Source organism: Melopsittacus undulatus, chromosome 4 (genome assembly GCF_012275295.1).
Source record: "Melopsittacus undulatus isolate bMelUnd1 chromosome 4, bMelUnd1.mat.Z, whole genome shotgun sequence".
Taxonomy (NCBI): Eukaryota; Metazoa; Chordata; class Aves; order Psittaciformes; family Psittaculidae; genus Melopsittacus; species Melopsittacus undulatus.
The window spans coordinates 84060148-84082143 of NC_047530.1; the positions used below are offsets into that span (position 1 = coordinate 84060148).

Consider the following 21996-nt stretch of genomic DNA (forward strand, 5'->3'; position numbering starts at 1 on the left):
CACAAGAGATTCAGTGTTTTCTTAATTACAGAGCTAATTTTGATCATGACTCACTCCAACCGGGCTGGAAAATGTGTCCAGAGTGAACATGAAGAAGAGACTGTTGTTCTTGCATCCCATGCATTACAAACTGCAGCATACAAAACAAGGCACTAGAGTCAACCAAAGGCAGAACATGCAGCCCCAGGCACTACACATTGTTACAAATTCAGCAAACACAGAAACAAAACCTGCACTTCCAAAATATACTTCATAAGTGCTATGAGTTTTTACTGTGGAAAAGGGAAAGGGAATTCTGGGACACAAGAGGTAGAGGAAGAAGCTGAGCTGAAACAGAGGTTATCCTCAAACCAACCCCAGGACATGTTTGGGAATTTAAAGTTATTACAAGATACACCTGTAACATCAAATATAAAAGCATGACAGGCTGCACAGGCACAGAACGAAGAAATTATCCCACTCTGCAGGCAGGATTCTCACCACTGAGCCCCACTGACCAGATGGTCTAACTGTGAGAAGGGAAAAAAGCATATTTGCAAGTCAGCCCCTACCTTCAGCAAAAATGTCCTTGATGCTTTAATTCGACCGACAGACCTGCATTTTTCTAAATCCAGGTGTCCACAGCTCAGCCTTCCTACTTCAGGCTGATGTATGTGAATCATTCATGTATTTTCTGAGATGAATACACCATGTTGCCAATCAAAGTAGACAAATACAGTTGTGCTAAGTGAGGTGACACAGACATGCAAATTCCTGCTTAGAACTCAACGCAATCAGAAGCTGGCAGAGGAATGATTAATCTAACACGGACTTATAAGCAGATCTCTTTAAACCTAAGTTTTCAGGTTTTGTGGTTTTTTGTTTGGTTTTTTGTTTGTTGGGGTTTTCTTTTCTGAAAACATTTCCCTTCACCTCAACTTTTTGTAACACTCCAAGTGTCTTAAAGGTTTATTTATGTCTCAAGTTACAAAAGACTAAAACTAAACTATTCTGAAAATAAGGTTGAACACAAATAGGGAAAGTGAAATTACAGGTTACTTCCTTAGTTTAGAAAATTGGACTCAATTAAAGATATTCCAGTCTACAAAATCACTGCCAAAAATAAATAATTGGACTAACAAAGCCACAAAGGCCACTTTCAACCTGACACCAAATGGTATCATGAATTTTGTTTAAAGCACTGATAGCTCTGAAGTACATGTACTTCATGCCATTTCCAGATGGAAAGGCTACTTAGCCATTTTCAGTGAATTTTCCTCCCTCTACTCCCCTCCCCCCCCCCTTTTTCCTCTTTATAATGGTAGAGCTATAAACCTCTTGAAAAATTGGATTCTGGAAATGGTGACAGCTTTAACTACTGCCTTGTCAGTATTGCCACTAAAGAAAACTCACTGTGCTGGTGGAGGAGCAGACGCTTGGAGGAGGAAGCACATCACATTGCATATAACCACTGCTACTTTGTCCAGTTCCTTCCCAGGTATCAAATCAATACACGTTACTCATTTTCCTGCTGTTTTACTACAGCAGCTCTCTTTGATCCTACGGTTTAAACCAAAACCCACTGGGAAAGGCATTGTGCATACAAGTGCACCAGTCAGCCCTGCTGAATAAATCATCACCTCCCTTTAATTAAGATTAATGTTCCAGCCTTTTCTGGTTGTAACACCCTAAAGGTCCAAGCTGAAAGCATTGAGTTGGACAGAAACACCCTGCCTGCACATACAAGGCAGCCGTAGCAGTATGGGTAGATTATCAGCTGAGCAGAAATGCTCACCACCTCCCAACATGCATTTGAGCTACATGATGTTTGCAAACTGATAAGAACTAAGTAATTTCACTCTCTCCAGCTTTTTCCTGCTGAAATTAACAAAGGCCCTACCCAGAAATAAATGAGAGGCCAGTTTACCCCTAAACCTCCCAAGGAACCTCCATCGTTGCTACCAGCTGCACTGAAGGCAAGTGATAGCAAGCAGTCATTTTCACCCAATGCCAGTCCCAGCCATGGGGCTGCTTCGTCCTGCACCACAGACAACGATATGATGACCATGCCAGCAGCTACAGTTCTGGCAATAGCATGAAATTAAGAGGATGGGGAAAGAGAATCCTACGAAAACCGTTACATGCTCTTCTTCATGGAAAACCAGGCTCATATTCCTGTGCAGCCCACAGGCATGGCGGCAGCAAAGATGAGGCTCATTTGCATGTACTGTGCTATATGACTTTAATTGCAAGATATGACTCAGGTAGATTTATTCCAGACATTTTGCAGGAGAGCTCATCAGCCAGGCACTGCCCAATCAAGCAGGCTGCTTCTAGTTTAAATCCAGGGCACAAGAGGAGATGAGCTCATATTAAAAAAAGAAGAGGTCAAGAAAGGTGACAGTCCCTCCTGGGCAGGAAGCTTCTTTTCATATGCATCAGGAAGTGCTACATTCACACATATGGAACTCTATAAATAAGAAACAAGCTAAACTCTCTTGTCACTTGAGCATGCTGAAGCTTTAAAATCTATTCACAACCACTGCTGAAAAGTCAAGAAACACTCCAAACATTTTTCTGAAGAAGCTGCCTACCTTGGTACCTGTTAAACTTAGAAGGCATTAGGACCAACACATGCAACATCTGTGCCCCTCCTGACACGTGACAGTTATTCCAACAATAATGTTCAGTAAAACTGAGGGAAGGCCTATTTTATTGCAGGCTGTGTATGTAGAGTGCCTAGCACAAGGGGGCTTCATCCATAGCTGGCTCAGTGAGCTGGAACCAACATATGAATCACCTGGTGCCCTCAGCCACAGGAAACTTTGGTGAAGACCTTCGGAAAAAGGCAGACAACAAGCGGCAGACTATGAAATGCAAATCTGGTAGCACTTCTAGTGTGCAGATCTTCCCCAGCTCAAGATCTCAATCTGAATTTATTTTCACAGATTTTTTTATGGCGTAGGTCGCACATCAGTCATGTGACTGTAGTGTCTGATCTAGATGCATGAAGGATTCTCAAGTAAAACATAAGTGAGCCCAAACCCTCAAGACAGTTAATCCAAAACTGCTGACAGTCACTGTTACTCAAGTACAAGGTACAAAAATGCATGTTCTCTAGCTCTGCTTCTGCTCTTTAAATCAAAGGATGTATTTAAATATATAATCTTGCAAGGTAGGTGGAAGAAATGTAATCACTCAGAAAGGTTTAATTTTCCTTTCTCTTCCCCACTTTCCAGCAATTCGTTGCAGAGCTCCAAGGATCTTTAACATATAAAAGTGTTAAAGAGCAGTGAAACACCCCAAAACCCCACTCCCTTAGAACTGGTACCCAAGAAACATCTGAGCTTTCAGAAAGCCAGAGGGAAAGAGTTACAGGCAAATAACTATTTGCTAATTATACTTCCAGTACTGACACTATTGAAAAATGTGGTCACCCCGCAAGCCGTGTTTTCTCAAAACCATCAAGGATCTGAGAGAACAGAGTTTATTTCTCAAGATTTTACTATTTTCTGAATCTCATTTCAGAATGAGAAACGGGAATATCTTTCAAGAAGCCACATGCATGTATTTTCATATTTTACATTTATTATTCAAATTAAATGTGATAAATGCTCAACTGCTGTTCCCACAGAACCCAGTTCGATTTATGAGTTACTCCCCACAACAGCTTCATGACAGCATGGTCTTTTGCTAGGGATAAGCAGCACGTGTGGAGAATTATTTATTTATTTTAAATCAAAGGCAATGAAAACACATGGTTTTAAAAAGAAGAACATACAATTCAAAATTAAATAAGGAGGAACCATGAAAGTACACTGGACAGAAAAACTATTTCTTATTTCTCCTATTGCCAGCTCAAGAGCATGAAAAAATATTTTTCCCTGGACACAAGTTATGCATTAAAAAAATTGGAAATGGACACGTGGCTGAAAGAGTGCCTGAATCCATATGTCAACATACATTTTTTATGCACACACTAACACATGTATAATTAGGCAGACATTTTGCACACTTCTTCAAGAACAGCTGGGGCTGACGCGAACAACCAATTCTAGCACAACTGCTGCTTGGCAAGGATGCAGTCTTACACCCAACCACAATTTCAAAAGCCTATTTTTCAGAAAGACATTGATTTGTGTCCTAGCTTAACCACCCACTGATGTCATTCTCGTCTTGGGACAACAGCATTCAACCCACTATAAATATGATCAATGAGCGACCCTGTACATATGAAACAGATTGTGTCTGACAAGACATTTTATGGGAAGCTAGCTGAAGAGCAAACCTGTCTCAAAATATCAAGCAGTAATAGAGATGACTGCATTTAATTTCATAATTAATTTCTTCAGGAGGGGAGTAGTTTACATTTTAAAAAGAGGTCTCTTCCGTTACATTAAAATGGGGGTAGAGGAGAGGGAAAAGGCAAGAAATCCCAAGAACAAGACAAGATCTCACCTTCCCTTTTCTACTCCAGTTCCCAAAATTAACCCTGTGGTGAAGCATGCACTTAACTTCAGAAGGTGGATTTGAAGGAACATCTCTTTGCTGCAGTGATGGAGTTTCGTAAACCTGCAGATCAGCCAATGGCACTGGCAGGTCCTGTGGTGCAGTGTGCACATACTGAAAGTACCAGGTCTAAGTCATCTCTAGGCAAGCACAACAGATGTGCAAATCCCTTTCTCCCATTTGTTCTCACTTAAAAATATAGTATGCTCAAATCCAAAGCCCCCTTGTTTACAAGAATCACAGTTTGACTGCAGATGCTTTATCTTCCTTGTTCATCACACAAACCGCTCTTGACCTTGTGAAATAATTGCTTGCTTTTCACTCACAAGCCCTCCCCTCTGCTGCTATTTACATTCAGGGTTGTGCTGCTTTGATCACTGAGCCATTTGTAACAAATGCCTTCTAAGGTGAACAGTGATAAGTAGGACAGTCCCCTGGTTTCATTCATGATTAATACCCAAAATAGCTGTAGAAAACATTTTAATCAAATCAGATGAGGGAAGACAGGTTACTACCTCTGTTACCCAAATGTACCTCAAGGAAGCCTGCCAAGAATTTATTTCAATGAGAGGAGGAAGGGAAAGGGTAGTACCCGGGTCTCAAACTTTCAAGCTACAACTGAAGAAGCTCATGCAATCCCACTGAGACCAGAAAATCATCTTCTCCCAACCACATCTGCAGGGGTTCCCAAACTGCAACCTGCCCAGGGCCCCCAGCACAGAGGCTGCAGCACGTTATCTGCGATCAATTTGAAAGGATCTATAGGGTCACTGTGGAGTGGTGACTCCTGTGCCTACAGCAGCATGGGATGGCCAGGTGAGAAGTGCTCCTGCAGACACCTGAAAAGCAACAACTACTGCATCAGAAAACTGACAGCAGTAGAAAATCATGGCTTTGCCTTACAGATTTACATTTGCAGACACTTCCAATTAGACACATCTTGAGTTTTGTCCATTTCCCATGAGGTCCATGGAACTGCATTCTTACACTGTATATAATTCAGATCAATTAACTCTCACCTCAAGCCATTCAAAAGAAAAGAAAAGAAAAGCAAGTACTGCTGACATTTTAGTGTGGTAGGTCATATCTGCAAGAGGTAAGTGTCATGTCTTCTTTTGTTCACAAAGGAAGGCAAATTAAAATCCTGCCACCGAGTGTCTCGGTATTCTTTATCTTAGGCTGAAGAATGCTACAAATAAGGCATTCCACTTAACGCGGTGCTTGCTATGCTCACTTTCCAAATATAGAAGATAGCAAAAAATACCATGGAGACGTCAAAATTTGACTAGACTCTACTGTTCATATTGTTCTTAAACACTGTTTTTTAAGGAACACAAGCTACAGGTAAAACATTCTATATTAAGGGCTGTTCTTAAAGGCTCTGTAGCAAATTAATTGTACTGGGTTTTCAAATGCTTAGTGAAAGAAAACCTATGCAACAATTTACCAATTAACAAATGACTGTAATAGGGTTAATTACTAATGCTGACAAAGAACTTTCTCCTTACTATGAACGTTAAGCTTGTTCTCTCTTCAAGCCAGGCATTGGTGCAATATATATTAAACGAGCTGTTGATAAAACGTTTCAGATATCACTTCTGAACTAACATATTTGGATGACTTCAAAGCATAAGCAAAGCATATGCCACATAATCCCCCACTAAAAAACTGGGTTTTGAGGAAGTTTAAAGAAGTATCACCTACTCAAGAAGCATACAGGAGATGCTATAAAAAGACCAAAAAAAAAAAAACCCAACTATTAATGGGACTTATAAAGAAGAGAGGGTGAAAAATGACACCTGAAAATCCTTAGCACTTTATATGGCACTTGTTATCCTCAAAGTATTGCACAAATATTAACTAATTAATCCTTACAGTTTTCTGCAGGTGATAGGAGGCAAAGCTTAATTTAAATAGTTGGAGTAAGATTCACACAGGAAGGAAGCAACCTGGAAGAGGCAAAGAGAGGCAGCATCAGAGCAAGCCCGCATGCAGCTGATGCTAGGGCAGCAGCACACCACCTCACATTCATGGTGTGCCATCTCCTGAAAAGAGAGGAGGGGGAAAGAAAGAGTCTATGTGCAGTCACCCAGCATATATGGTACAGGACTACAAACCCAAAGACATCAGACAGGACATCATCAAGGCAGCCACCAATGAAATAACTTTTATTCTGTGTTCTGCTAACACACAAATCACAGCATTGCCTATCAATGCTACCAGCTACTCTCAGTTAGCAAAGTGCCAAAACTTAAGACCTGCTTTACTATCACAATTTTTGCCATTCACATCCTTGAAATGGTGGTAGGATCAAAGTAAACCATAACTTACTTCTAAAGCAACCCTGTCCACATCAAGAAATTTAAGGCAATCCTACTTTGTGATTCTGGTTGTAAATTGGATTGATTTTTTTCTGTTCACAGATCTCCAAACACAACTCTGAAGAAGGGCAGGTCTCATTGTCTCCATTTTATTGAAATGAAGGAACTTAAGGAACTGTGTCACCAAAAAGCAAAAGAAATGGTTAAGAATAGAACAAGCACCTCTACCATCACCAAATGCTCAGAACACAAACACCACTTCTGATGACCACACCGCACTTGTGGCAACATTCCAGGCCCTGTGACATAAATGGGCACTTTGGCACCAAAGAAAATGGATCCAAAACATCACTCCATCTCCATAAAGTATTGAGTTGAGTAACAAAACCATCTTGAAAGCCAAGGTTTAGTTTGGAAAGGGCATCTGAAGAGGCAGAGCACAGCCCACATCACAATTTTTACAAATCTGTATTTTGAAGAGGAAATGGACAAAGTAGGAATGGGATGTGGGGGACAGCAAGTAAGAGATTTGCCTCTGCAATACCCTTCCTCTGACTGCAACGAAACACTTCCCAAAGCAGCTCCTGTAGTGCAAACAGTAGCTGGATGGGAAGAGGCATTCCCGAATTCAAGCCCAAATGCCACCAGAAGAAACAGTACTGCAGTGGAGGAGCAGCGTTTGAACCCTGCCTGCAAGCTCACCAGAGGCAAAGCCACTGCTGCCTGCTGCAGGGCTACCTGCAACACAGTGAGCCACGTCCAAGCCCTCCCCACAGGCCTGGATTCACAGCTCCATGTCAGTGCTCACTGGTGCATTCCTGTGACACTACTGGGACTTGAGGAGGTGGAAGCCTCAAGTGTTCCTTTCAAGCCTTTCTTTGAAGGCACTGGTCTGAACGACACCAGGTCAAAAAGCCTGCTTCCCAGTGGCTGTATGTCAGTCAGACTCTATTGACTCACTTTCTCTGTCATTGAGCAAACACTCAGAAGATGAACTGACCTTTGCCATGTTGGCCTGAGATAACATTCATCAATGTTTGCAAAGCAAACAGATCCCAGATGTGAAATCCTGATGGGAGCAGTGGCTGGGCTTTGCTAGGAAAAGGACAGTACGCAATACATCAGAAGAAATGCAAATCCAGCTCTGTGTGAAACTCCTTCCCAATGCCTTTAACAGTAAATTCAGTCCTTCGAAAGTGAAATATAGTCAACCACTTGACACACCAAATAGGGAAGTGTCTCTAAAGTTAAACCACATCTTCCCTATGACTCTTCAACTCATTGAAGAAATGAAACTTTATAGGAAGCTGAGATCACTGCAGCATCTTCCTCACATGCATGTAACATTCATAGCGATACAGAAGATAACATCTTCTATTAGAAGATAATGAAGTGTTCTCTTCATCCAGCTTTGAAGTCTTCCTCTTACAAATGCAGGAAGCCTTACAGAGATAAGGATTTCCCTTCTCAGAAGCCACCTCCAATATTGGGTCCTACTTTAAAAATGAGCCCTATTTTTCAGGAGCACCGAGCATGCACAACTCTAGCCGCTGTCTCAGGTGCATTATCAGCACTCAGCACTTCAGGAAAAAAAAAAAAAAAGTCTCTTTTGGGTACATAAAAAAGGATGGGCTGGAAGGAAAGACAATGTTCTCATTAACCTCTGTCCTAGCAAGCAGCTGGCATTACCTTACACACTGAGCATTAACTTTACACACTGAGAACATCCTGATTTAACAGGCTCACCGACTTTGCAAACATTGACTCAATAAAATAAAAGCAGGTTTTGCAGTGTCACAGCTGTAGGCTAGTTTTTGAATCCTGGCATACTCGAGCTACATATTTCAAGATGAAAAATCACACCTTCAAGTGCAGGATAATGCAAATTGGAAGAAATAATTTAAACTACTTGTACACGGCAAAGGGGAAAGAATTAGCTGAATCAACAGCTCAATGAAGACATCTGCTCAGCGTGCAGCATCACAGAGCAAATAAAATACCGGGGCAAATTAAGAACAGTAAGAGAATAAGGTCAATAAATTATAATATCTTCATACAATTTTACTGATAACAGCAGGCTGACTCTGCTCATCTCAAATATACCAGCTCTGCAACACAAAAGGTGCAAAGATGGGCAACTAGAATAGTTGGAAACAAGAGATTCACATGAAGAAAGCTGAAAGAAAAAAAAATCTTTTAGTCTACCAAAAGAAATCATAGCAAAATACTGACATTAACATAAAATGAATGTTACAGTGAGATAAGGTCTGACAGTCACAGTGGATATAGAAGGAAACACCACAAATAACTTCATGTGTTTAGTTATTTTAAATGAAGTGAAAATTCAGTCCACTGTAACTACACTTAGTCCACAGTGTATTCTTAGTCCGAAGAATACACTACCGCAAGTATCCCTAAGTACCGCATGCATTAAAGATGAGCTGTAGGGAAAAAAACCAAAACCCACAGTAAGACCTCTTTTTGTCTTTTCAGGAAGAGTTCAGCCTGACTTGTTTCAGTAGAAAACAATAAATAAATTGCAAATAGCAGAGGTCTGCACTTCTAGACCAAGCTTAGGACTAAAAAATCACGAGGGCTGCACAGCATTTCGTTTTATTTCCCAGGCAATGGCTAGGCCCCTGTCAGGGGCAAAGAGGTTCATCAGACAGGGCCAATGCTTTCTGTGTGTCCCATAATGACAATTCTAATATTAGTACAGGAGCAGAGTAGGGCAATTAAGAATTCCACACTTGATTTGTATGAATTAGATGAGCACATCTAGATCATGCATTTGCAAATACATTTCAGATCATCACGCATGCACAAAAACATTACTACAGATTTTCGTTAATTATTTACTCTATTTGTCCAGGCAGAAGGAAGAACTGTAGCTCATGGCAGTAAGTAAATAAAGCAGTGCTTTAAAGCATGCCTTGATCAATCTTTTAAGCTTCTAATGCTAAATTCTGTGGATCAAAAAAAAAAAAAAAAAAGAAAATCAGACTTTTAAGTATTTCTGTAAGTCTCACAGCCTCCCTGAGGCGAGGACTGTTTCACTTCGTGTAATTTCAATGAAACATACCCAGATCCTCCGGAATACACAAAGACAGAGCACACCACATTGCCCGAACAAGAGGGACGCCCCGGTAGGCACTGTCCACGGGCGGCGGGTCAGCCGGATGCCCACGGGCGGCCGTACCCGCGCACAGGTGCACAAAACCAAGCGGGCAGCGCTGCTCAGCAGAACCACACTGAAGGGAACCCGATCTCACACGAAACTTAGGAACGAAGGGTCCGTGGGTCAGAGCCCCCGGGGCCGGGGCCCAAGCGGGGGCTCCAGCTCGCAGCCACTCAAGGAGCCAACACCGCCCGCCGGGGTGGGTTTTCTCTGGGTGATTTTAAGAAGCAGACAGAAAGGGAAGGAGACAGGAAAGCAGCACAAGGGCTGAGGAAACACCCAAGAGGGGTGCTGCCGGAGCCCAACCATGCCGTGCAGTGCGGAGCCGAGCCAGCCCGGGGCGGCAATGGGTGCGGACGGCGGGGGCTGCGCCGCGCCCAGCCCGAAGGGCCTGCCCCGCTCCCAACTTTCGCCCAACTCCACCGGCCGCACGGTGCTCCCCCGCCCCGGGAAGGGGACACCCCGCGCCCGTCCCCGCCGCCCCGAGGCGCAGCCGCCGCCACTCACCGCCAGGCCGAACAGCAGCAGCGGCAGCAAGAGCCGCCCGCGGCGCCGCGCAGCCCCCGCGCCCTGCCCCGGCACAGCCATCGCCACCGCGCCGGACCCGCGTCGGACCCGCCACCGCCGCTGCGGGTGCTGCCACGTCTGGCGGCGCAGGCGCGCTCCAGCGCTACCGCCCTCCCGCGCGGCGGCATGACGGGGTTTGTAGTTCGCCCCAAGGCAAGGCAGGGTCAGGGGTCTGAGTATTCGTACCCGAGCTTGTGTGCGGTGCGGCGCAGGGCAGCAGAACCTCAAACCCGCCCGACATCCCTCCCCCCCTCAGACTGCCGCCAGCAATCGCAGTTGAAAAGCCATCTCCGTCCAATTTGCTTCAACAGACAGTTGAAAGAATAAAGTTACAGCTCCTCTCCAGAGCCCCACCGGCCCCTCCTCTGGGCTTAGTTTTTGTGCCTCGACCTCCTTCCCAATATGTACCTCACTCTAGAGAGCCTCTGGCAGATAGCCTCCTTTCCAGTGCTTTGTTTGTTAGGGTCTTTAAAGCTTCTCTTGGTCTTAGATCTGGAGTAAGAATCATAGAATGGTTTGGGTTGGAAGGGACCTTTTAAGATCACCTAGCTCCAATCACCTGTCCTGGGCAGGGACTCTTTCCACTAGATCAGATTGCTCAGAGCCCTGTCCAACTTGGCCTTCAACACTTGCAGAGATGGAGCAGCTGCAGCTTTTCTGGACAACCTGTGCCAGTGCCTCACCATCCTCACAGTAAATAACTTATTCCTTCTGTCTAACCTAAATCTACCCTCTTTTAGTTTAAAGCTATTTCCCCTTGTCCTGTCACTACATGCCCTTGTAAAAAGTCCCTCTCCAGATTTCTTGTAGGCCCCCTTTAGGTATTGGAAGGCTTTTCTAAGGTCTCATAGAAACCTTTTTCCAGGCTGAACATGCTTAACTTTCTTGGCCTGTCTTTATAGGAGAGGTGCTCCCGCATTCTGCTTATCTTCATGGTTCTCCTCTGAACTCTCTCTAAGAGGTCCACATTTTTCTTATGCTGGGGGAGGTGAATAAGGGAACAAAAGGAATGGGGAGAGAAAGCTGACTGGGTGAGAGGCTTAGAAACTAGGACCTGTTCTCCTTGTAAGTTGTTCCCACTTGTTATTAAATCCTAAAGGAGAACCCTGCTTTATCCTCACATGTTGGCAATGATGCCAAAGTGCAAGCAAATAAATACACTGAGTCTGCCCAGGATCAATTTGTGCAGCCTCCATTATAATCACACTATTGGAATGATTGCTGCATCCAGACGAACAGACCGGTCTTAGCTTCTAGTTAGGCACATTCGGTGAGCCAGCTCTGCCTCACAAGGACAACCCTGATGTCCTGACACTAATCTTAAGGTCAAAGCGGGTCAGCTGCGTCATAATTGGCTTCCCATGAACAGAAGGAATCTTCACCTACTGCCCAGTGGCCGTGTGAAATTCTTCCTTGGCTCAGAAACATCAAAGGAAAATCAAAGGCGTCTTTTCAAGTCTGATCCTTACGTCTAACTGTCGCCTGAGCATTAGGCTAAGAGGCTGGCTGCAAGGGAGCAATTTGTAGATCCATACAGCTGACTGATCACTCCAAGCAGTGATCATGAAAACTGAATGCCGTTGACATTAACAAGTCCCCTGGTGGAGATGTAATTTTGCAAAGCAGAAATGCTCCTAGAGAAAGTTATTACGATTAACATTTACACTTTTGTGGCATCTTTTGCGGCAGAACCAGAGTGCACTTTTCTCAGTCACAGCTGGATAACCTTGAGCAAATCATTTCACAGTGCTATGCCTCACTTCCCATTTGCAGGCAGCTTCAGTTAGCCTGCCTTTAAATGGGGTTAGCAATCCTTAGCTCATTCTAAAGTGCCAGTGGATGTCCACATGAGGCACAGCACTGGAGCCATCAGAAGGAGGTTGAGACGAGGAAGGACTCACAGCCAGAGAGAGACTTAGGGAAGGGAAAATTAAAAATCTTTTCACCCTTCAGTGGAAGGACCCAAACCGAAACATCCTCTGTGTCAAATACCTGTACCCCTAAAGTGTATGCTACCTGCACTGCTTCTCCTCACCTGCACTGGAGTAGATGGAGGGGTGCATTGCACTGGTCACCACCTGGTGCCAGCTTCCCAATCAGTAATAACCAGCCTGCTAGCAAAAGGCTACAGATCCCCAGCCAAAGCCCATTTGAAATAACCTGTCAAGACCTGCAGGAATAAGTAACCTCTTCCAGATACTGCTCACCTTCAGACAGTTGTGTGCAGGAGCTGAAAGGCTTCTGCACACAACTACCCTGACTCACCCAGACCTCTAATCTCAGTTGGATATCCAGGTCCTCAAAGAGTGTTTGAATCCTCCTGTGACTCTTTTGTGTAGAAACTGTTGTATCTTCTGACACTTCACATCCCAGTTACCAGTATCAAGCAATGAAAAAATAACCTCAATGTGGCGAAATTTCTGTGCTGTGTCATCACCATACGGGATGTGCTGCCATTGTGGTGGGAAAGATAAAATCCTGGAACATGATGGTTTTGTCACAGGAGTACATTTTTATCATGATGGCTAGAAGAAATATTCTCAGGAAGGAATTAAAAAAGAAGACAAGCTATTTCAAACTGTGCTTCATACAGGTTATATAAAAATCCAGTTTGGGAAGCTGCAGTTCTTATGTATGGAAGAATATAAAAAGGGTATCCATGTGGCAACTGCAGCTTCTTTCTTATGGCTCAATAATTTGTGTTGACATGACAGGCATTGCCAAAACTTAAGAGACAAGATCATTGAGCATCTGTCTCGGGTCAAAATAATATATCAATATCAGCTCTAGACAAGGCTCTGCACAGTGGCAACTACTTAATCAATCCAGTCGTGCATTACTAATGAACTCATTACAGCTGTATCTGAATGTGCCGCTTTCAAGCATCCCAAGTTCTACCCTGTATCTGTTTGGCATTAATATCATATGCTCCTTGCTTCCCTGTAATTGTAGTATTTGTATATGGCACCACAAAATACTAGAAGAGCATTCATTAATTTGTAACTGAGAAGCAAGAAAAAATTACTGCCTTTGGATTATAGATCAGAAAACAGTAGCAGAGAGATTATATGATTTGCCCAAGGCTATAAAACCAGACAGTTTCAGATCATGTTAGTTTCCAAAGTCTGCACTGGGTCTGCTAATCCTTACTTGTCTATCTATATTCAAACCCCTCCTTTACCAAGAATAAAGTACAAAACCAAACTGACAGTAACTATGTCTGTAAGGAATTACACCTTCCACGTTTCCTGTATGTCACTGCTTTATTTGACAAGCTTTATACTTTGTTCTCTTTTTAACCTGAACAAGTCTCTGGTGGCTTCTCACAAAAGGTGAAACCAGTCACCTTTACCACAGAAAATGACAGCAGAGCAGACAGAAAAAGATAGAAGTACTCTGCAAGCCATAGTGAATCCAGGGGCAATATGGTCTACACTGGGACCCCAAACTACATAGTCTTTGCCTAAAGTGAAAGCAGGATTTGTTTAACTGCCTTAGCTACATCAAGTTCTCCTTCCTTCCAGCAACATCTTTTCTTTCTTTAGTTCAGCTTCAGCCAACCGATTTTGATCTGCGGGCTTATCTCCTAGAAGTTTTGTGACATCTGTGTCATGGTAGTGATTGCATCAGCTGAAAAGAGATATACAAGCTGGTTGCCATCAACAGATTGATGGTATTGTAGCCCTCAGCTCCTCATGACCTTTCCTACAGCTCTTCAGCACATGATGAAAAGTAAAAGAGACAGGACCAGCCCCTGTAGGACTTCACATGGGAGTGGCCTCAGAGTAGAGGCACAGCTGTACATTGCTTTTCTCCAGCTGACATCTGACAGAGGGGAGAGCCTGAAGGCAACTTTCCACTCCTGCTGCCTCCTCAGCACCTGACAGCAGGGGTTGCAGATGCAGCACATCCATACACATCAGCTAACAAGTTCCATGGAAGATCATTAGCACACGAAAATCAGGGATATGAAGGTGCAACTATTACATAAAGGATTGTTTCTTATGTCAAACATTCCAGTTTCATACTTTTTCATTAACTCTTTTTAACACTATTTGTTAACGAGAGAAATACATAACGAATCTCAAGGGACTGCTCTCTGTTAGTCAGCTGTGACACGTCTGTACTTTTTACCTGGTTCACTCACTGGGGTCAATGGGTATGGCAGGGTGGCAAGTTGTGTTGGAGTTTAGTCTGAATCTTTTTACCTCATTGCTCTACAAGAATGCTATACGCAGCCATTTAACTCAGTGCCTCCATTTTCTGCATCGTACCTGTTTACATTTCTGAAGTCTAGAAGGTCTGTGGACTTTTTGTACAGACCTTGCACAGCACAAAGAAGAAATGCAAACATTCTGTGTGCTTTCATGGGAATTTTACTTTTGTACTTTATTGTTGTTGTTTCCTTCATTCTAGAATAAAAGTACTTTTGGACCACAGGTAGACAGATGCTCTTTATATATGAGAGGAAAAAGATCCACTAGGTACTGCAGAAGTCAGTTAAAAGCTGGGTATAGATATTTTCCAATTATTTCTTCCTAGAAATTTTCCATTACAGTATTTATTGCTTTCTTTAAGTCTGAAGTCTGCATGCCCCTTTACATTGAAGTGGCCCTACTGTTAAGAACACTGTCGTTTCTTTCACTGAATCTCCAAAGCTGGATGTAATGTGCTCCTGAGTAACATAAAAACCTTTACAGTATGGGCACCTTGCTGGCAGGTAGTAGATAATTTATATCTCTCAGTTACCTGCTGAGGGAATAGTTTAAGCAAGATTAAAACAACCACTGGAGTCTAGCTGTTGTGCACTGACTGCAGCACTACTGCATGTTTCTGAAGTACTGCAGGCAAGTTGCAGAAGCTTCATAAAATATTTGCAGGCTGTTTTACCTTTACTGCATCATCAGAAGTGTTAAACAATGAGCTTGTGAAGAGGGCTGAGATCTGAATCTGAATTCAATGCATCACCCAAACACAGGTTTCCTGCATGAAGATTTACATGTCATATGCTCTAGCTGGGGCTGACATTTCTACCTGTAAATCAGAAATAGGTGCATTAGTGGAGTTTAGCTAATACCCTTTGAATTGTGATGGCACCTACATACCCTAGTAACAGGAGTCCAGCTGGTCATTTGAGAACAATATAGGTCTCTCCTCTGCTGGCAAAATGTTCAACTTTAACATGCAAGTTCACATGCTGAGACTTAATTCTGCCATGCTATTCTGGAGTAGCCTCACACTAACAGCTAGCAACAGAGAAGGAGATGGAGCTTCTCCTGTGAGCATTATGCCTCTGGTCTGGGTATGGAAAATATTCATCCATACAAAAAGCTGAATATAAAGACATGACTATAAATACACAATCAAAATATCATTCAGTATAAAACAGTGTTTGCTACTGGCCTCAGTCTTCAATGGAGCTGTATCCATGCACAGCAACTGAGCATCTGTCTTCATATTATATCCAAAAATGTATTAGCATTCAACCATTGGCATATATTTGCTGCAGACAATGTTCTACTAAAATATTTTTTACATATCTATGAGAATATATCCAATACATCCAATATATACATATTCAGTACTTTTCCCTCTCCATATGTAGATAGGTAATTTTATATCTACTTTTTTTACATGTGTATACACGTGCACATGTGCACATGTATGCATTACATATATTAAACAGATGCTTTGTGTGGATTTATGTGATTTTATGTAATATTAGTAAATATCAAGTCAACATGGGTTTTTTTTCCCCCCACTTTTCAGCTTTACTGGAATTTGTTTCTATTATTAAGTACTGCCTGTTTGAGCTCAGGATCAGCAGCAACAATTAAATATATGACTATGTAGTCACTAGCTACCTACATGCAATACGGCAAAGTTTAATGAGAGGGATTTTCTTCCTGAAAAATCTTGTCTTTTCAAGGACTGTTACTCACAGCCAAATGAAAAAAGCTGCTCTTTGATGAAGCTAGTGTAAAAAACCCCAACCTTATGACCAAATCCCTTGGCTTTCTGCGGTTGTGCTGTCAGAATAGCAATTTTGCGATTCAGTAGGTCCTTTGGATTTTCCCTCTCTGAATCTCCTTCCTTCCCTGCATATTGCAGTAACCCATCTTTTAGTAGGGAAACACCACAGACAATGCTGCATGGGAAAAGAAATTATAGAAGAAGCAGAGAAGCAAGCGGAATAAGACCTTGATCCTAAACTCTTCAAAGGTTATGGATTGACTTCGGTGGGCTTTGGCTAGACCTCTAGCTGTCAGGGAGAAGAGTCAGTAAAGAAAGGAAGAAAAAGAGCTGAAAAACAACAGGGAAAAAAGGAGGCAGAAAAAAATACTAAAGATAAAAGAAAGAAATCAGAAAAGGTAAAAGGTAGAGTGCCAAGGGATGAAAGGCTGAGGAAGAGTAGCAGACATCACTAAAACACAGAGAAAAGTGAGAAAAAAACAACAGTGAACAATCCAAGAAATATTGTGCTGAAAGCCTATTTGCTCTTGGTTTTTAAGCTCATTGTCCACATAGCACAACCTCAATGTTGCCATAACTGAGGCTGCAATTACATTATCCTTTTGATGTGCTTTATGGAATGCCCTCTGTCCCAGCTCCTCCACTAGCCAGGCCAACACTTCTTTAGAAAGCACTTTGCCAACTGCTGTATATAGCTAGGTTTCCTATACAAGGAGAAGTCTGATGTACATCTGGGTCTCACCTAGAGTATGGAGTTGAACTCCTGCAGAAGTCAACAGGAATGCAAGGAGCTCAGTGTCAGAGAAATACAGTCTTGCCTCTTGCATCCACCATAGTAATGGATAGGGTCTTAGAAGAACAAGATTGATTTTGGGCCAAGAGCAGGAGTTAGGAGACCAAAGTTCTGTTTCAAAGGCCTGTCACGAGGCTCTGGCAACTTTTAATAACGCTATAAAGTACTACTTTTCTCACTTTTTTGTCTTTAAATATGCATAGGTCTGGTGACGCATGATTACTCAGCTACTACTTGTGGAACAGTGAGATTTGCAAACAGGTTCCACTGTAAAACCTTCTGGCAATGTCTGTGTTGAGAATGGACCATCACAGTAAGATTCAGTTGTTCTCCCAACTGCTTTTAAGAATGCACTCTTTTTTTTTTAAGATACTTAGCAATACCTCTGCATGGCTCTAGGTACTGTAACACAATAGTGAAATCTTTGTAGCATTATAACAGCACTGGGAGAGAACTCTGACAGCCAGGTGAATTCCTGTCTATATCTTCATTATTAAGGGTGTCCTCATGACTCCCTTCTCAAAAACCTTATCAGACAGATGTTTGCTGAAGCTGAAGTATACTTCTCTTGGAATTCATCCTAAGTCTCTGGCATTGCACTGTTGTCCTGGGTCAGTCAAACAACACAGTTCCCTAGGATCCAGAAGTGTGATCAGGAGCTCCAGAAAACACCTCTCATTCCCTTGCGTCCCTGTGCCTTTGGCAAACCACTGAGCAAAGAGCCAGCCTGAGACTCCAGCAAGATGCAGCCAAAGCCAGGATCTGTGCACATGCAGGTAATGGATTTTGGACAGTAGCATCCTTGCTTCGACTTTAGTTTTGGTTTTTTGGGTTTGCATATGCTACTCCCAGGATAAGAACTAAAGTGAATCTGTGGGACAGCAGGCTGAGAAAGGAAACAAACCAGTGTGAAGGGCAGATCTAAAAGTCTGTGTAGAGATACTGCTAGGGATGGTGTGTAAAAGTCATGGGTGAATGAGGAGTCTGCGACTGCATGGGGATATTGGGTACAAGAGTGTAAAGGTGAATGATGAGTTGAATGAGGAAAGCTCAACAGAATTTTCAAAATTGGTGGATGAAACTTAAGATAACAAGACAGCAGCTAGCAGGACAGAAAAAATCTATAGACACATAGAGCCATTAGATTCCCAAATTTCTTCTCTCAGTAAGTATGTGCCTCAACACACTGTGATCTACAGATGGCAATTTGCTATTTCTATGAGTTAACTCTGGTGTTTCAACTACCAGGATGAGAATGTAGCATGCTACTGATGTCAAAGTCATAATATAATCTACAAAACAGAAATCTTTGTCTGGGTTCCTTTTTTAAAAAAACCTAGGAAATCACATGTACACAAACTCTGTTTCAGGGGGAACAAAGTCACTCACTCAAAAGTTAGGAGATGCTAGATTAAGAATGCTTGAAAAACTGTACTAGTCTCAATGAGCATGGTTTGTGAGATGCAGTTTTTAAGTACATAATTATTTGTTTCCCCACAGATTACCTAACCTGTTTGCTGCAGTAGCTGGGAGATGTCGAATTAAAGGCAGGAGATAGCAGGAAGTAAAAAGATGATCTTATCGTTAATGCAGTGTGACCTCTATGCCATTGGGCCACCTGCTTAAATGAAAATTTTTCCACATTATCTCTAAGCATTCATATCTCTGTTTCTGAGTATTCAACTTACTATTTGATCAGATTTGCAGAAATGCTGAGCACTCATAAGAGAACTGAATTCAATATGAGCAGTGCAGTGAATACTTAACATAGCACAGCTGACTGTTCTGAAATAAGAGATCTTAGGCTGTACACTCAGAATAGGAAACTCAACATTATATTCCTTATCTATGAAGCGGAAGGGCATCCTCTTTTGTCCTACTATGTATTGGAAAGACAAACTTGTCAACAGGCATGAAGCATTCAGGCTCTTTAATGATAAACAACATGCAAAAGACCCTGTGATAAAGAATATAACATCAAAGAAAAGTCTGAGTATCATGCATTAAGGAGGCAAAGAACATAAATGGATCACAGAGGTTAAATCAAAATAGGAAGAGCTACACATGTACTGAGCACCATTTATCTTGTGCACTGAAAGAGGAAGGGGATTGTGGTAAAAAAACATATGGTCAAATATTAACATATGCCCGTTTATCTAAGAAAACAGTTCTGGAGGAAACAAGCAGTGACAAGACAATAATGTGTTCAAAAAAGTTCTGTCAAGCCTATGCAAAAATGTGTTAAGGACCTATAAAATGGAGATAATTATACTTTTCTTTTCAGTGCTTTGAGAACTGCTGGTGATATGTGCTAGAAGACTTCATGCATTTTTATTTTCACAGGATTTATAGGAGCTTACTGAGTGACTCCAGGACAGCTCAAAATCAAAGGATGGATCCGAAGACTACTGCAGTCAGTGGGAAGTTAGTTAATTTCAGGGCTTTTGGAGAAAAATCCATGAGCCATCAAGCCCAGTTTCATTTTATGAAGTGACTTGATGTCATGAGCTGTAGACCCCAGAGACAAAAGCACAGAGTTGAGGTTATTAGTGTGACATAAGCCAGGATCTGGGTTTGGTTGATTTTTTAAACAAGTTGTGTCTTGGCAGCAACCCAGAAAAAAGCAATATACATTAAAAAAAAAAAAAAAAAAAAAAGAAGAGGAAGGATAGAATGGTAATAAAACAGCTACTGTGGTCTGTGAAATATAAGAGGGGGACAGCACTGGTACACTAATAAGGCATTGTCCAGCTGAACTAGTAAAAAGCAATAGAATGAGGTTTAGCTGAGGTTGACGGGGTCACCTCAAGCTCATTTCCTCGTGTGTGCTGCAGAAGGAACATAGCTGAAACAGCCGCTTTCTTTTTCCCTTCTGTCAGTTACACAGCAGAAGAACTGAGTACCTGCTGAAGGCGCTTGTCAATGACAAGCAGCAAATGGTAACACTAAAAGTGCAAGCCAGTGCAGCAAATGTGACCTAAGAATAAAGGCTGGCAGTGAAAAATGCTGCAGATTTGAAGTGCACCATAGCTTTCTGATTTTATGAAAGCAGTACATCTGGGCAGCTGGCTTAGGAAGCAGTGGTACAGCACATGTCTGATGTTACTGTGGAAAGACAGAAAGTGCAAGTCCTAAGAATAATTTAAAAATGTAGTCTTACACTGGTAAGTGTATTTTATAGTGAAAGACAGATAACCAGATTCATTATTTTTAGTCTCTTTTTGCCAAATTCCCAGGCCCTGCTCTACTTCTTCAGCTGGACACACTGCTCCTAGCATTGTCAAAATACTCCTTAATAGGCCAAGGATACAAAAGCGTCTGTTTCCCACAGGCACAAGATCTGCTCCACTGTGAGTTCCTGTGTGTAAGCTTTTATCTCACTTTGCACTTGGTTTATCTGAGCCCCATACTGTGGAAGAAGGCTATGTATGTTTTAGTGCGGTAAGTACCAGGGAGTTACTGTTACCACACCTGTGCTGCAGCTTCTCTGTGTAGTTGGGGATTTGATAGACCACATGTGCAGGGCCTTCAGAAGTAAAAGGACCCCAGATATTTTCTTGAGTTGTTTATGTTTGAACTGTGCTCTGAGGGGAACATGAGCAATCCTGGATTCAGTGAATTTTTCCAAATGAAGAATTACTAAATACTTTTATTATTCTAACTTAGCAACTTTCAAGACAAGAGCTCTAAGCTATAAGTTCTCTCATTCTGTTGTCATCTCTTTGGAAGAGGAATGCCATTTTCATTAGATAGCATCCAGCACATAGTGTTCTACTCTGATTATAAACCCTTCATGCTAGTGTATTGCAACGTTGGTATAGTAATACATATTTTCCATTTCTTCTTGATTCAGTTTTGAGATGGTCAGAAAAGCTAGAAATGGAAATGTTCAACTAACTATTCGTCATCTATGGGTTCTTTCTTACCAGACATCTCTTGGGTTTGCACTTTTCCCTTTGACATTCATATCCAATTGGTTGTGTATTCATAAATGCCACTTTTAAGTGGGAATGGATTCGTTTTAATATTGTCTACTTACAGGAAGTTTTTAAGGGCAAGAACCTTTTCTCTAATTGCCATATAGACATAATTTCTTCATAATGAACATGGATATATTTGGGTTACATAAACCAAAACACTCAGCTGTCTGTACCACAAGAGGGATGCTATGACTTACACAAAGGAAAATCATGACTGTCAAATCTGCTGGAATTACAAAACCACAACTTTAATCAAAATCTGTTGGTTTTATGCTGTATTAATACTTAAATACACTTAAATAAAAAAACAGAGGCAGGCAAGATTACATAATGAGACTCAGCAAAATAAGTTTATTGTTCTGCAGTGTCAACTCCTATTGCTTGGTTGAAGCATGTTGTGCGAAAAAAGCACATCTGACTTCTGGTAAGGTTTTTCTATTGCAATTGTGCAATTTACATACTGTAGTAAAATGCCCTTTTAAATTTCTTTCTTTTTAAAGCTGTTGATTGTTTTTCTCTTATCATGGAGACAATACTAATACAAGGTCTATTTGATTTAAAATTGCATTTTGGCAGATTAATTTGTTAACATAAATATCTGATGTATTTACCCACATTGCTAGCAATATATTTAAATAATTAAAAAACCCATTTGACTTTTCACTTTTGATGTGTTGCTGAGTTCTGAGTTTACTA

General features: G+C 41.8%; 1 protein-coding gene across 1 annotated transcript in view; it reads right to left on the reverse strand.

Moving 5' to 3' along the window:
- PDIA5 (protein disulfide isomerase family A member 5) overlaps positions 1-10795 on the reverse strand; it is a 102545-nt gene extending 91750 nt beyond the window's left edge. The window contains 2 exon segments of the mRNA XM_034061332.1: positions 10495-10677; positions 10679-10795. Coding sequence (XP_033917223.1) covers positions 10495-10677; positions 10679-10795 — 300 coding nt within the window.
- Positions 10796-21996: the final 11201 nt, after the last annotated feature.